General features: G+C 41.4%; 1 protein-coding gene across 3 annotated transcripts in view; it reads left to right on the top strand.

Moving 5' to 3' along the window:
• The first annotated feature begins 214 nt into the window (after nucleotides 1-214).
• LOC125458282 (myelin-associated glycoprotein-like) overlaps nucleotides 215-16,626 on the top strand; it is a 45,471-nt gene continuing 29,059 nt past the window's right edge. The window contains exons 1-4 of one of the 3 annotated variants that reach the window (XM_048543438.2): nucleotides 215-460; nucleotides 6,309-6,427; nucleotides 11,185-11,547; nucleotides 15,526-15,834. In XM_048543438.2, the coding sequence (XP_048399395.1) occupies nucleotides 6,376-6,427; nucleotides 11,185-11,547; nucleotides 15,526-15,834 (724 nt within the window). In that variant the 5' untranslated portion in view covers nucleotides 215-460; nucleotides 6,309-6,375. Of the gene's footprint in view, nucleotides 461-968; nucleotides 1,083-6,171; nucleotides 6,197-6,308; nucleotides 6,428-11,184; nucleotides 11,548-15,525; nucleotides 15,835-16,626 lie in introns of those variants that run through there. The other 2 variants (XM_048543439.2, XM_048543440.2) reach the window with 2 other exon arrangements.

Genomic DNA, 16,626 nt, shown 5'->3' on the forward strand with positions numbered 1-16,626 from the left:
ATTGTGGCAGGTTGTAATGAGGGAGCAGGTTGAAACAAATCCAACAGCTAGACAGCTCAAAAATGTGATCCATTTTGAAAACTGCAAGCTGACTTCACCAGAGCAGGCAATGCCAGGGACAAACTGGGAACTGGGGGAAGGATTGGCTCAAACCAGGGGCTGCATTGTCTTGAACACAGAAAGGCTGCGCCTGCACTGGGCAGGACAAACAGTTGATTGAGAGTGGCCCACTCTTGGATGCACACTCCCTTGCATGCTGGAGTGCGCCCATCATGCAAACTGTGCTTCTATTGTGGCTCCCTCTCACATTTCAGAAGTCTTTCTTTGTGAGTGGTGCAGAATCAGTGGTGTGACACGCTGTCTGCATTGTACTATGTACACCCAACAATTCTAACAATTCCTTAAGGTGCTGAGCATTCTACAACGCAGAAGTGGACAATCTCCAAAGCATCCTCTTCAGGTTGGAAATTCTCATTGGAATGATTTGTTTTTGCTTGCATTATGTTCGCTGAAAAAGATTGTAAATTTGAAAGAAAACAGGATTGGAAAACAGCAAACAAATGAGAGAACTTTTAGTTAACAACGAACTTTTGGGGACATGCGATCATTGTCGGAAGGATTAATGTGTCTGTTGTTATCAGGTTAAATGGGAAAGAAATTCATGCAAAAAAAAATTAAAGTGGAAAGGTCAGAATGAATTAATGATTTCTGTTCAGTGGTAGCTAAGTGGAAAAAATCAATGTTCAGTGACTGAACAAAGAAAGAACTTTACCATTGTCTATTTGTTCAACATTACAAAATGGCAAACTTGTGTGCAGAATTTCCATTTCAAAATCTCTTGGAAAATGATTATTACTATTCTGTGGTTTGGTTTGTATTCCCAATATGTGGAAGGGATTACTCAGCCTTTTTGACCTTTGATGTTGCTCAGTAAATATCTCATCCAGCACAAGACGTGGCCATTCAGCCTTCATTGTTGTGCCTTGGGATGAGAGTTTCTCTCTCTGTTCTCTGCACTTCTCTCCACAATTGTTCGCTTCTTATGCTCCTCTTTCAATTCTCTTATTTCATTTCATGCTCCTGTAAGTATAATTTGCAGTTTTACACATCAGAGTTTTTTTTATCTTTAAAGGAAACTGTGTGTTTTATATAATGTAAATTTGAATAATTCTGCTTCTCTTAGCAATGTTGGATTCTTGCAATCAGAAAATTTGGCTTCAGTTTTATTCCCTTTTCAATGCAGTTTTATGCCTCATGGTCATTTGTATCAAAGTGTGTTTCCTCCTGGCTGTTAAAAGACTTTCCAAGTTTGAACCAGATATATGCAATCTTGTGATTATTTGAGGCTGCCAGTTATAAAAGGAGTACTTGCATTGATATAGCGCCTTGCAAGATCAAAGGACATCTCAATGTTGATAATAATGATTTTTTTTCCCTTTGAATATAATCACAGCTGCAATGTTGAGTATGTGACAGCCAATTTACCCAAGGCAAGATCACATGAATATAGTAATGATCAGAAAGGATATTAGTTGAGGGATAAATGTTGGCAAAGTTACTACGTTGTGATCTTCTTCAAAAATAACGCTATACGATCTTTCGGGTTGACAAAAGCAAATTAGTTCAACTTGACTGAACATTGAAATGACAGACTACTGAAATCAAATACCTATGCAGATTAAACCAAAGTCCTACTGCATGAGACAAGGGAGTGCCACAAACTCAGTCACATTTGACATATCCATGAAATTAGCTGTCCCAATGGGACAAAACCAATATCCTTATAACAACAGTCTGGGCCTAATAGATTACTAGTCTAGTAACATTATCACTACTCCATCATCTGCTGGTGAAAAAAAAATTATCTTCTCGTCCACATGATCTCAGCAATGTTGGATTCTTGCAATCAGAAAGTTTGGCTTCAGTTTTATTCTCTTTTCAATGCAGTTTTATGCCTCATGGTCATTTGTATCAAAGTGTATTTCCTCAACTTTTAGCCATCTGTATTTTAATTTTGAAGTTGAAGTCTCATTTACCTTCAGGTCTCTACCTGACTACACCAGGTGAAGCAAGAGTTGACCACACTGTTTTACAATGTGTGGCTCAATTGAGTACTGTTGAAGTGCCCATCCAGTGACTAGCCGTCTACAATAGCCAAATACCTGACCTACCTATGCTATATGGGAAGAGAGATACATTCTTAGGTTTAAACAAGTGAAGGGGGGAAATCTTCGCTCCATCATTTTCACAATTAGAGTGGGGTTCTTCAAATACCAAACATTGTCATACCATTGCTTTCATAGATAAACAAACATAAGAGGATGAGAATGCATGGGTACCAAAGCATTACAAATGATGAGCCTTAAAAATATAAAATTAACAAGATTTATTGGGGAGAATTTTCGGAAACGAGATATTTTTTAAACAACCAATTGGAAAAGCTTCAAATTAGTAAACAATCTCTTTCTGTAATTCATGATGACTTCATGAACAGTGAGCAGAACCTGAGAACTTTGATATCTTTCAGTGGGTAAAAGGCAATGTTAAAACTAAATATTTCAATTTAGGAAGACAAATTTTGCAGGAATGAGGCAGAAATTGACACTAGTTTGAATGTAGGGCATATTCATGAATAAAACTGTAGACGTACAGAAGATGCTCAAATAAATATTGGCTGCATACAAGACCTTTGCAAAAGCTCACTGGGCGAAGCAACATTTATGTAATTAAGAGTTTTACCATAAATGTGAAACTAAAAGAAATCCTTTTTTTTCACAAATTGCATCAACTGTATTTCAAAAACTACGGATAATAGTGTGGAGCTGGAGGAATACAGCAGGTCAGGCAGCATCAGAGGAGTTGTAAAGTTGACATTTTGGGTCATGACATTTCTTCAGAAATGGCCTGAGTGAGTTATAACCCCACTGCAAAGCACCCATTTGTGAAGAAGGGCCCCGACCTGAAATGTCAACTTTCCTGCTCCCTGATGCTTCCTGGCCTACCATGTTCCTCCAGCTCCACACTGTGTTATCTCTGACTCCAGCATCGGCGGTTCTTACTATCTCTTTCAAAAAATAGGATTGTTTTTCATTGAATTTAAAAAGTTAAGGGATAATTTGATCAAAGTTTTCAGCACTTTATGGGAAAGAGATAGGTGTGACATAGAGAAACAATCTTCACTGACTGGGAATTTTAGGATCTAAAAATTAGACCAGTAAGCAAAATTAGAAAGCATTCCTTCATACAAAGGGTGATAGAGACTTTTGACTCCTGCAAACAGCTGGACAGATCAACCAAAAATTTTAAAATGAATTTTTTTTTATCATCCTGGTATCTTTAACAATACTGAGTGAAAGGATGCATGTCGTAGATTAACGATGATTTCACTGAATGGTGGTACAGGTTTAAGGAACTGTTCCTGATCTTATGTTCTTCATAAATCATTCTTGAATTTTCTGCATTAGCAGCCTACATATCTGACATCCTGCGTCGGATGACAAAAAGTTTCCCCAATTATTCATTGGGAAGACAGAAACCAACATTCTTGTCCCAACTCCCAACTCGACTCCCACACTACTGATTCTGATCTTCCACCTGGCATCATTCTGAAATGAATGAATTGTGTTTGCAACCTTGACGACACATTTGACCCAGAGAAGAACTTCCAATCTCATATTCGTGGCATCACTGAAACTACCTCTTTCCACCTTTAACCCTCCTCGGCACATCTGCTGCTGAGACCCTCATTCCTGCCTTTGTCATTGCTTGAATTAATCATTCCAATCCACTCCTGACTGGTGTTCCAAACTCTATCCTTAATAAACATGAAGTCATCCAAAGCTTCCCTTTTATCTAGCCCTTTCCCCCATCACCTTCTGTTTGTGGATCCATATTTCACCTGAAGGCCAGCATTGTTTAGGTTTCATAATTGATGGTCAGTTTGCCACAGTTGATTGGATGGCTGGTTTACAACATAAATTGAACTTAATTTCTGCACTGGTTAATTGGTGAATTGGACATGCTAAATTGCCCCATAGTACCCAGGGATGTGCAGGCTAGGTGGGCCAGGCATGGGAAATGTGGGAGCATGGTAAGGGGTTGGGATGGTCTTCAGAGGCTCAGTATGGGCTTGATGGGCTTAATAGTCCCTTTCTTCATTGTATGGGTTCTATATTTCATTGTAATGAAAGAACAGCCCTGACATCTGGTAAGATTACAGCAACTTTATGTTAGAATTTAAAGTTCTTGTTATTCTTTTGACATCCCTTTATGATCTTTTGTATTTTTATTTCTGTAATCTCCTCCAATCATACAAGGTTCTGAGGTATCTACAATTCTCTATTTCTGGCAGTTTGTGCATCTCCTAAGTTTAATTGCAGCATCATTTGTAGCTGAGCTTTCAGTTGACCAGACTCTGAGCCCTAGAATATAGCTCCCTACTTTCTACCTTGCTTCCCTCCTTCAGGACAACACTTAAAATCTAAATCTTTGACCAAACCTCTTGTTCATCTGACCCTAACTGTTTATTTGGCTCAGTGGCATGTTTTATTTTTGTAATATTTGCCTGAAAAAAACCTGAAAGGTTTTATTGCATCAAGTTGTTGGTGATGTTTTGTACTCAAGAGATATCAGACTTGAACTATCTAAGTCTGCTTTAGTCATTTAATGCTCTCACTTCTATAGCATTCTGGAGAAGTGCCAATGGGATGAAGTCATGTTGTATGTTATCAGCTTCAAATGTATGAACAGATGAAAGTTGAAGTAAAGTGCTTATCGGGAACTTCCTTTATTTAATTTAATTAGTACATTGGTCTTTGAATTTTAAACATTAAATGTAAAATCAGTGCATGTCAAGCACCTGACAATTATATCAGCAAAGGACAAAAATGTTCAACAGGTCAGACAGCAATTGTGGAAACAACAGCAAAGTGAACTCTTCAAATGAACCTTTTAATTGAACTGTTCAAAATATTAGCATCCTCCGTGACAATAGCTTGTTTTAACCCTTCTGCTTAACTGGCTCATACAGTTCAGCTGGTTTCCCTAGGGTTACGGTTAGGGTTAGTGTTAACTTTACGGGTAGGATTAGGGTTAGGATTTGTGTTAGTGTTAGATTAGGGCTTGTGTTTGGGCTTGGGCTAGGGTTAGGGTTACAGTAAGGGTTAAGGTTAGGTTTATTGTTGGAAAGACATGGTTAAATAGTGAGCTGCTGACTGGCTGATAAATAGTACATGTTATGATTATTTATTTTTATGTCTCAGAGATCCAGGACATTCTCTGAATCTGAGAGTTCAAAGGCTCAGCGTGACTGCACAGTACTTTCATGGCTTCAGGCCATCACAAAACTGTTCCACAGCTGAGGAAGTACATTGAAGTGTAGCTGTTGTTGTATTGTTAAGGAAATTTCTCCTTTCTTGAGAAAAGATGTGCTGGAGGGAGTGCAGAAGAGATTCACCAGGTTGACTTCTGGATTTGAGAAGTTTGTCGTACGAGGAGAGATTGAATAGTTCGGGCCTATACTGTCTGGAATTTAGAAGAATGAAGTGGGATCTTGTTTGTGAATCTGTGAAATTCCCTGCTCAGTGAAGCAGTTGAGGCTTCCTCATTGAATGTTTTTAAAGCTAAGATAGATCATTTTTTGACCAGTAAAGGAATTAAAGGCTATGGTGAGAGAGTGGGAAAATGGAACTGAGGCCACAAAAAGATTAGCCATGATCTCATTGAATGGAGGAGCGGCCTCAAAGGGCCTAATGCCCTACTCCTGCTTTTGGTTCTTGTGTCCTTATGTTGATCCATAGCCTGTAAACAAGTAATCTCAGTTCGAACACTATAATGGATCGTTTGATCCAGGATCTCTGAACCTGACCATTATTTAGTTATGTTATATCAATGGGTAAGGCTGCAACCAGACTAGGCTGTGATGCCCCCACAGTCAAATTGCCTGAGTGGTTGCCAAGGCTAGCCACTCAGATTTAGACACAACACAGTCAATGTTACCCAAATAGCAGCATTACATGGAGGAGAGGGGCGGTCTTCAGCTGGAGAATTTCTGATGGTAGGAAAGCACAAAACTGTCTTTGTTTCACAGAAAAATATGTATTTGTAAAGTTTCCTTTTTAGCAAAATGTTTATTATTTCAGTCCTGCAGTTCTGTGACTGCAGGCCTTGCGAAAGGAGATCGTGGAGAGCAGTGAGGGTACAATGAGAGTTCAGTTCTGGTTCTGACAGATGTGGGAGTTCACGCAACATCATTGTTAAGGCTGTTGTAAATCATCTTTGTTCACTGTGATCCCTTGTCTATTGTGCAGGTCTCAATGAGTCTGATTGTCCCCATCTGGTGTGTGTGCATGTCCCATCGAGGGTGAGATCTGCACCATGAACACATCACAGTGGACCCTGGCACTTACAGTTATATGTCTCATCCAGGGTGAGTATCCAATTCCGCTGATAATTGCTTAAAAATCGCAAGGTGCTCTTGCACAGGAACAGGCTATTTGACTCTTTACAACTGCCACTTAGTCTCACTGCCCTCTTTCACGCACTCTCCCATTTTCTCAGAGGAGCTGTGGATGGCATGCCAGTTAGTTCTGCTGCCTCACAGGGAACTGAGTTCAGTTTCACCTTCTGTGCCTGTGTGAAGTTTGTACATTCTGTGTGGGTTTCCTCTGGGTACTAAGGTTTCCTCCTACAGTCCGAAGATGTGTCGTCTAGGGTGGATTGGCCATGCGACGTTGTCCCATTGTGTCCAGGGCTGTGCAGACTAGCTGGAGTAGCCATGGGAAATGCAGGGTTGCAGGGATAGGTTTTTGCGGGGTGGGGGTGCTGGCTCTGAGTGGGATACTGTTCAGAGGATCAGTTTGGACTTGATGGGCAAAAAAGCCTGCTTCCACACTGAAGGAATTCTATGAAACAAGTCTTTTCCTGTCGAGTGTGTTCTCGGTTCCTCTCTGAAACTTATAATTGAATATATAAGCAACGTACCCCCAAACAGAGCAATTGTCACATGAAATGCCTGTTACCCTATCACTCTCTCTCTCTCTTTTGAGAGCTACCTTTAATCTGTGCCCTTTATTTGTTGTCCCTTCTGCTTACGGGCTCTTTACTATGATCTGCAGTGTGCTGCCTGAAAGAGAGTGTTGGCGGAAGCTGATTTAGGCTTTCAAGAAGGAGTTTGATGTAGGATAGAGAATTAAGTTGTTGCCGAGCAACGGGGAGGGCAAGGGTGTGGCTTAATTGATAGTTCAATCAAGGAGCTTGCACAGTCATGATGAGCCAACCATGGTGCTCTAAGACTCCATGACCCTACTGTGATAGGCTTTAAAAAAAACCCTCTTGATGCAGAAGGCTCCTATTAAATCTTTCAAACATCTTTGATCTAAGAAAGAAAAATCCCATTTTCCATGTTCTCTTCATAGGCGTGTTTCCCTCTGCTGCCATTCTATTCCTGGCCCTTCATGGGTTGATGGGTGCCTACACCTATTTGGCAAATGTTATGCACATTAGCTCAAGTTGGGCTCATCCAAAAGAGGAGTCAAAAACCAGAAGGCAGAGATTTAAGGCAATTGACAAAAACAAAAGGCAACATGAGCTTTATTGTCTCCAACACGTGATTAGACGCTGGGTTGTTTCCTTCTCAGGTACAGCCAGGGCCAAATGAGGGATGCAAAATGAAATTGTATCAATATCTAAGAAGGGGAGAAAAAAAGATATTTCCAGGGCAATGTGAAAAGGGGTGTGACATGAGCTGAACTGTCCTTCACAGACACAGGCACCCATTCTGTGCTGAAACCATTCTTAATTCTATGAATACTCTTGACAGCCTTAGAAGCACCTTGCAGTGAATCTATGGTATGGAAATGAAGCTGCAACTTAGAATTTTTATGCAACTCTTTACCATCCGGCTAGGCTTCCTGGAATATCTGAGACTGTATTGGTGACACATTACATGAGGAACAGGTCAAACTTAAAAGGCTTGGCTCACCAAAAAATAGTAGGCTTTGTCAAAGGGTTGCTCTCCCTAACACACTATTATAAACAAACAAGAAAGCATGGAGAAAATAAATGTTAATTATGTCATTTATTTAATAGTTAATTACACTCAAAGGATTGTAGTCACTCACAATGGGAGGTCACCGCCATCTTCTAAAGGCCAATAAGGGATGGGCAATAAAATTAGGTCTAGCTTGCAATGCTCACATCCTACATAATAATTCAGTATTTCACTGTATTTTGGGTTGGACATTAATGGGGGATTTACTTGTCCTGCTAATATAGCAGCAAAGTGAAAGGATAGAGGTGGATTTGGAGGTAGAGTCTTAGAGTCATACAGCACGGAAACAGGCCCTACAGTCCAACTCGTCCTGGCCAACAGAGGTATCCCAAGCTTAACTAGTTCCATTTGCCCGTGTTTAGTCCATTTCCTACTTCTGCGTGTGATGCATATCCAGGTAAATAAAAGCTTAGCGTGCCTATAAAAGTTGGGCCGCAATTCTATTGGCTATCGTCTGCTTTCTGGAAAAGAACAAAGATGGCAAACAGGCTGAGGTGCCAGAAAGACTATGGACTTAAACTAAGATAGTTTGCTTCTTCTGGAGGGCATCGTAGATAATTATTCAATACTGTATGGATTTTGAAGGTCTTTAAAATAATTGAAGGTGGAAGGAAAGATCCCTGGCTTTATTAATAGGGCATACATTACAAGAGCAGGGAGGTGATGCACATGACAACTGAAGAGCAAATATGGAGGGAGATCTCAGATATAAGCACAAATGATAGGGTTGTAATAATAGGGGTTTTTAATTTGCTAAATATTGATTGGGACTGCCACAGAGTAAATGGTTTGGATAGTGAGGAATTTGTTAAATGTGTTCAAGATGATTTTCGTTATTAACATCTAAACGTTCCAATTAGAGAAGAAGCATAACCCAAACTTGTGTTGGGAAATAAGACAGGGCAAGTGTCTGAAGTGTTCACATCCTAGAAGAAGCAGCACTGCAGGTCTTAGAAAAATATATAGGTGGATAAATTTCCAGGACCTGATCAAATAAAGTCTTTGGCAAGGTTCTACATGGCAGACTAGTTAGTAAAGTTAGATAATGTGGGATTCGGGGAGAGTTTGCCAAATGGGTACAAAACTCTCCTGATGATAGGAGACAGAGGGTGGTGGTGGGGTGCTGTTTTTCAGACTGGGGGGCCTGTGATCAACAGTGTTCAATGGGGTGGAAGCAAAATGCTTCAGACGGTGATACTTGTACAGCATCCAAAGAGAGAGAGCAAGTTAACGTTTCGAGTCCAGATGACTCTCCATCAGAACTGATGTGAGGTGTGGAGGGCCCCTCACACGTTTCATGTTAATTCTGATGGAGAGACATCTGGACTCGAAATGTCAGCTTGCTCTCTTTGGATGTTGTCTGATCCACTGAGATCTCCAGCACATTTTGTTATCAGTGCTCCACAGGGATCAGGACTGGGTCCACTTTAGTTTGTCATTTATACGAATGATTTGGATGAGTGTTTAGGAGACATGGTTATTAAGTTCGCAGGAGCACCAAAGTTGATGGTATAGTAGACAGTGAAATCTATCAAAGATTACAAGATCTTTTTCAATTGGGTCAATGGGCTGAAGAATGGCCAATAGAATTTAATTTGGATAAATGCTAGGTATTGCATTTTGGTGAAACAAACAAGGGCAGGCCTTATACATTTATTGGTGGGGCCTTGGGTAGTGTTATCGAACAGAAAGACTGAGGGCTTCAGGTACATAATTCTTTGAAATTTGCATTACAAATAGATAGTGTTTAAGAAGGTCTTTATCACATTTGCCTTCATGGCTCTGATCTTTGAGTATAGGAGTCAGGATGTCATATTGAGTTTGTACAGAATGTTGACAAGGCCGCTGCTGGAGTATTGTCAAGTTCTGGTCAGCCTGTTATAGGGAGAATATTATTAAGCTGGAGAGGCTTTGAAAAGATTTACCAGGATGTTACCAGGAATGGAGGGTTTTGAGTTATAAGGAGAGGCTGGATAAGATAGGACTTTTTTCACTGGAGTGTAGGCGGTTGAGGGGTGGTCTTATAGACGTTTATAAAATCATGGGGGGTTAAATAAGGTGAATAGCAAGGGTTCTTCTCCCTAGGGAGGGAAAGTTCAAAACTGGGTGGCAATTTCTAAAGGTGAGAGGAGAAAGATTTTAAAAAGGACACGTGGGAGGAAATTTTTACGTGGACAGTGGTTTGTGCATGGAATGAACTGCCAGAGGAAATGATCGATATGGGTACAGTTAAAAACATTTGGATAAGTACATGAAGAGGAAAGGTTTGGAAGCCAAATGCAGATAAGTGAGATTAATTTGATTTGGGAATATAGTTGGCATGGGCTGGTTGGAAAGAAGAGTCTGTTTCCATGTCATTGGCTCTCTGACATTTGCTGGATCTCAACTGGAGTTTTGAGTACTGTTGTGGGCATAACATTATAGGAAAGATGTGAATGTATTGGAGAGGACATGTTCCTTCCAGTGACAAGGATACATTGAAGAATCAGAGATGTTCTTTGAAAGCAGCAAAAGCCTGAGAAGAGATGTGATCGAGGTTTACAAAATCTGCTTTGAGTAGGCAGAAGCCTGTTGCTCCCAGTGTTAAAAGATAAAGAGGTGAGAAGACACAGATATGAAGTATTATGCAAACTAAGTGAGAGTGATGTGAGAGGAAAAAAACTCTTTCACTCAGATATTAGTTAGGGTGTGGAAAGCGCAGCCGGGAAATGTAATGGGGACAGATTCAATTGACGTGTTCAAGAGGATATTAGATGATGAGATAACAACATGTGGAGCTGGTTGGACTGCTTTTCTGATGAAGGGTCTAGGCCCGAAACATCTGCTTTTGAGCTCCTAAGATGCTGTTCAGGCTGCTGTGTTCATCCAGCTCCACACTGTTATCTCAGATTCTCCAGCATCAGCAGTTCCCATTATCTCTGATATTTCATGATGATTTGCATAGAAATGGAGTGCAGGCCTTTGGTGAAAAAGCAGATTGGCGATGGGAAATAAAATGGGCTGAATGGCTTCCTGTTTCCTGTATTTATTCGGTGACTCTAACCTGCATCCTTTGGGGAATATTATCCCTAGATTCCTATTATATGAAAACTAATTGATAAGCAAGTTGTGACCTTCCTGTTTCCTCCCCTCAGGGTCTGTCTGCCAGTGGTCTGTCTGGGTCGATGATACCGTTCAAGCTTGGGAAGGGGAGTCTGTGACATTGAACTGTTCCTTTCAGTACCCTGATCCGATTCGAGACCCGTCCACTGTAACCGCTAGGTGGCTGAAGAACTCTCCCTTCCCCAATAACCATCAGGCTGCCGAAATATACAACAGCAGGAACCTGGAAATCGTCTCTCCTGACGTGCAGCTGATCGGAGATCTGAACGAGAGGAACTGCTCGCTCCAGATCGAGAACATCCACAAAGCGGACACCGGGATTTACTACTTCCGATTTGAACTGGGCCAGGGCAACAACTGGTCAGGAGAAAATGGGATCAATGTCCAAGTATATGGTAACCTGGAATTAGTGTGTCAATTTAGTTCGGGCATTAATAGCATTTGGGTAGTACCCTGCATACATCCAGACAAAACAAAACATCAGCATGCCCCAAAAAAATTCATGACTATTTTTAAAACTGTGGAACAAAAACTGAAATTGCTGAAAATTTCTGTTTTGATTTACAGTATCCGCAGTTTTTTTTCAGTTTCAAGGTGCGGACATAATTATAATGTAGGAACTGTGGCAGCTAATTAGAAAGCAGCGAAGCGACAGACCAGATTAGATGTTTTGAATGATGTTGCCAGAGACATTTATTGACCAGGGCACTGACTAGAATTTTCCTGCTATTCTGGGATATGTAGTCTCCTGGGATACTTGATGCTCGCTGGCAGTAGGCAGTCTGAGTTTTTTTCACATTTCATTTGAAAGGCCTTCGACAGTGTCAACATGTCCTCAGGATCACTGTGTTTACAGCTATATTTTCTGCTCTGTGTCCAGAATGGGAATTGAGCCCACCGTCTGGATTAGAATCACTCGTGCTGTCACTGAACCATGGCAGATGCTCTTAATGTAGGAACATCAAAGGAGCAGAATCTAAGTGTCAGCCACTCCCAAAGGCTTTCCATGCAACCATTAATTTTCTAATATGACTGCTGTCAAAGGGTACATGGTTAGAAGCAGTCAGAATTATCTCCTGAATTATCTTTCTGAAGAAGGGTCTAGGCCTGAAACATCAGCTTTCCTGCTCCTCTGATAACACTTGGCCTGCTGTGTTCATCCAGCTCAATGCCTTGTTATCTCAGAATTATCTACTGGTTCTCATTTTCCATCCACATCCAATGGATCGTTAGCCGCCATTTCTGTCACCTCCGGCGGGATACCACAACCAGGCACACCACTGTGAGGAACGTCGCCAGACCCGAAACGCCAACTCTGAACTCTCTTCACGGATGCTACCCGGCCCGCTGAGCTTTTCCAGCAGCTTCTGTTTTCATTTCTGACTGACAGCATCGGCAGTCCTTTCGTTTTTTTTTGGTTACGTGTTCCCCTCCCCTCCTTTGTCAGCCTTCCTGGGACTGTTCCTTCCTTCACTCCTAGCACCTCACCACACCCCTATGCCACCTTCCTGTGCAATCGCAGAAGGTGTAATATGTGCCTGTTTACTCCCTCCCCAGCATCCAAGGGCCCAGACACACCTACCTGTACCTTCTCACAATCTAGTCCACAATATCCGCTGCTCACGAAGCAGTTTCCTCTACACTGGGGAGATAAAATACAAACTAAGTGACAGCTTTGTGGAACGTTTCTGATCTATCAGAATGGCCCTCAGCTTCCACTTGCCTGGCACTTCAAAACTTCACCGCATTGGCATGCCAACATTTCTGCCTCAGGCCTGCCTCCATGCTCCAGTGAGGTTCCACACAAGCTAGAGGAACAACATCTCGTCTTCCTCCCGGGTACCTTACAGTCTTCCTAACAATTTCAGAACATGAGCGTCCTTTTCCTTGTTCATTACCTACCCCCACATCTCCAGGTCCTGTTGTGTATGGGTTTCTCCCAGCAAAGGTAACCCATTTTCAACCAATCACACATCTCGTAAGGATCCTTCTTCGACAATATTGCCCTCTCAGCTTTTCTTCAACAATCACTTTGATGGCCTCTCCTTTTCTCTTTCTCAGTGCACTCAGCTCCATGTGTTCTACTCAGACATTCTCCAACCCTAACCTGAATAAGTGCTACTATTTCCCAGCTTCTTTCAATTCTATTGAAGGGACACTGAACTTGAAATGGTAACTTTGTTTTTCTCTCTACAGATGCTGCCAGAATTGTTGGGTTTCTCCAGCAGTTACTGCTTTTGTTTCAGAATTGGTTGGAAATCACTGACAACATCCTATTTTCCTGGGTCAGCTTGTAGAAACTGCTCAGGATTTCAGCTGTTGGTTGGTATAAGAAGCATTAAAGTGATGCATGACATATGCCAAATCCTCATGTAGAGCCATGGGGACAATTAAGGAGTCAGTAAAATGGTATAGCAAGAAATATCATGGCACCTCTTAGAAACCCTCAAGATAAAGCATTTGGGCTGCATGGTGGCACAGTAGTTAGCTCACAGGGATCCTGGTTCAATTCCAGCCTTGGGTGACTGACTGTGTGGAGATTGTATGTTCTCCCTGTGTCTGAATTTCTGCTGAGTGCTTCGGTTTCCCTCCACAATCCAAAGATGGGTAGGCTAGGTGGATTGGCCATGTTAAATTGCCCACAGTGTCCAGGGATGTACAGACTAACTGGATTGACCATGGGAAATGCAGGCTCACAGGGAGAGGGTAAGGGTGTGGTGAGTCCAGATGGGACGCTCCTCAGAATGTCAGTGCGGACACGGGGGCTGAATGGCCTCTCTTTGCACTCTAGGGATTCTGCATTTCATTTCAGTTTTCCAGAGGGGGACTGGAGAGAAGGGAGATCCAAATTATGCTCTGAATTCACAGCAGGCAACAATACAGATCAACCTCCTGTTGGGTGATTTTAACCAGCTGTTGGAGGGGAGATGCTATGAGAAGAAATTGGTCTTCCTTCCCATCTCACTGTCTGTTTCCATCAGCATCTCAAAATGCATGCTCGAAGATTGTGACAGGCTAAACACAATAGCTGACTGACGCTGTTATTGGCTGCATGGTGTCTATGGGTGTCCTAATGGCAAGGGCCACAGTTCTACACCTGGCCCTCTGTTGACCCATGCCCTGTGAAGCTAGCCCCCCATTGCAATTACATTGGCTATGTCCAGCAATATCAAAAGACGTGCTTAGGTAGACATGGCCAGTCAGGCTGCAGTCAGTTGTTGGTCCCCTTGGCTGGCCAGCATTCATTGTTTTCACTGTGATCTTCCTAACTCCTCCAGTAAGGCAACCATCCAACATTCAGGCTGCCCTGGTAACTGTGTAAAGTAATGGCCACTATTAGTCACATCCCCTTCAGAAAAAATTGAACCTTCCCTTGAATGCAAGTGTGTCTTTTGTATACATAGCTGAGTTGGATAGCAAATTTATGTAGTATTAACTAAGTGGAACAGAACATTAGAAAATAGCTTTCAGAATATCATTGCTGCCAGCCCGCTACTCCAAATGTTCTTTATCATGCCTCTGGTGGCCATTAGACAGTAGCAGTGAAACACTTCCAGCAGATCAGAAATCCAATGCGATCCTCTTGATTTACTTCTGTATACTGGATAATATTGATCAGGCTACTGATGTAATTAGATGCATGCCCTAATCTATTGTGTCAACACACCAAAGCTTCACGTGTCCAGTCCACCAGACAATGTACAGTCTTAAAGTGTGCCTATTAATTAGAGTGGCCATTTGTGATATTGGTGTACTGAGCACTTAAACTATTAATTTTGAAATCCATCATTTTAATTCTCATTTCTAACTTGCTATCTCACTTAGTGGCAAACATTTATGTAATTTACTCTTGAGATGGAATCATAAAATTTTACAGCATAGAGGAGGCCACTCAGCTCATCATGTTTGTGCCAGCTGTTTTGGAAAGAATTTCAATTTGTCCCACTCTGTCATGCATTTAAAGCTACAAATCCTGCTCCTCGATGGATTTATCCAGGTCTCTTGTGATAAAATCTGTATCCTTACCAGGCAATGGATTCCAAATCCTAACCAGTCTTTGCATAATGAGATTTCTTCTCATGTGACATCTGGGTGTGAGTGTTTTTTTTGCCATCAGTGATGGCTTGCCAGACCATCTCAGGCAACATTCACAATTAACCAGAAATGCTGAGATGGAGCATAGACTAGGGACAAACACCATCTGATACCAACCAACTGCATTACCAGGTCTAATGCATAGACCTCTGTTGTACAGTTATTACCTGTCCAGGACTTAGAATGATCTCATATAGTTTGTCAATATTTCTCTGGATTAAAATTTTTGTGAAGTATTATTATTCTATATAAGTTTGTTTCACTTTCCTACTATCCAGGTCGCCCTTCAAAGCCGGATATACGTGTCCCATCAGAAATAATTGAAGGAGATGAAATGGTTTCTGTGACCTGTTCCACCACAAACATTGACCAAAGAGGGAGAGCTACTCTGAGCTGGGATGGAATCTCTGATCTGACGGATTGGGTGCCCAGAACTGAAGAACAATGGGCTGGATACTCCTGGTCACTGACCAGTAATTTTGCATTCATCCCATCCTACCAGCACCACAACAGGGTCATCAAATGTATGGTCAATTACATACCATACCCATACTCAGATGAAGCTGACTTAACATTACAAATAAGATGTAAGTTCAAGAGATTTTCAGTTATAAACAATATGGGGCATGTTAATGGCTTGGGTTCCAAGATCTTCTGTAAATACTAATAATGATTTGTTTATATATACCAACAAGGAACAAGAGTAGGCCATTCAGGCTGCAAGCCTGCTCCATCATTCAATACGACCATGGCTGATCTAATTTTAATCTCACACATGCCTGAAAATCTTTCACCCCCTTGGTAATCAAAACTGTACAGGAGAAATATTATGGAAGAGATTGGTCATAACAGATCAATTCAGAACAAACAGTCAATGCTTGTTTTTGATCTCTGGAACAATTATTCCTGATTAATCATGTTGAACACTGATTTTGAGAAGTCTGCCGACTTTGAAGAAATATAAATCAAATAAATATTCAGTGGATATTTTTAAGGCAGAGGTAGATAGATTCGTGTTAGGCAAGGGAATCAAATGTTTTTGGGAGTAATTGGGAATGTGGAATTCAAAACACGAGCAGATTCTTCCTAATCTTTGGCAGAAAGGACTGTAAGTGTCTACTCGTGCTCCCACTCTTGTTTGTATGTTTTGTGGTTAAAAGTGCAAGGGTTAGCTGCAAGGATGAATGGATGGAAAGAGAGAGTGGGCTTTGAAAAGGAGGTGGGCAGATATTAAAGGAGAGATTAAGTCAGGAAGGACAAAATAGTGAGGAAGAAACTAAGAAATAAAGCCTAGCTATATACTGGTTATTCGAGACCCAGAAAAATAGGAAGAAAACATTTCTCAGCTACAAATACAAAAAAGATATTATTAGATTCAA

The sequence above is a fragment of the Stegostoma tigrinum genome, chromosome 13, assembly GCF_030684315.1.
Source record: "Stegostoma tigrinum isolate sSteTig4 chromosome 13, sSteTig4.hap1, whole genome shotgun sequence".
Taxonomy (NCBI): domain Eukaryota; kingdom Metazoa; phylum Chordata; class Chondrichthyes; order Orectolobiformes; family Stegostomatidae; genus Stegostoma; species Stegostoma tigrinum.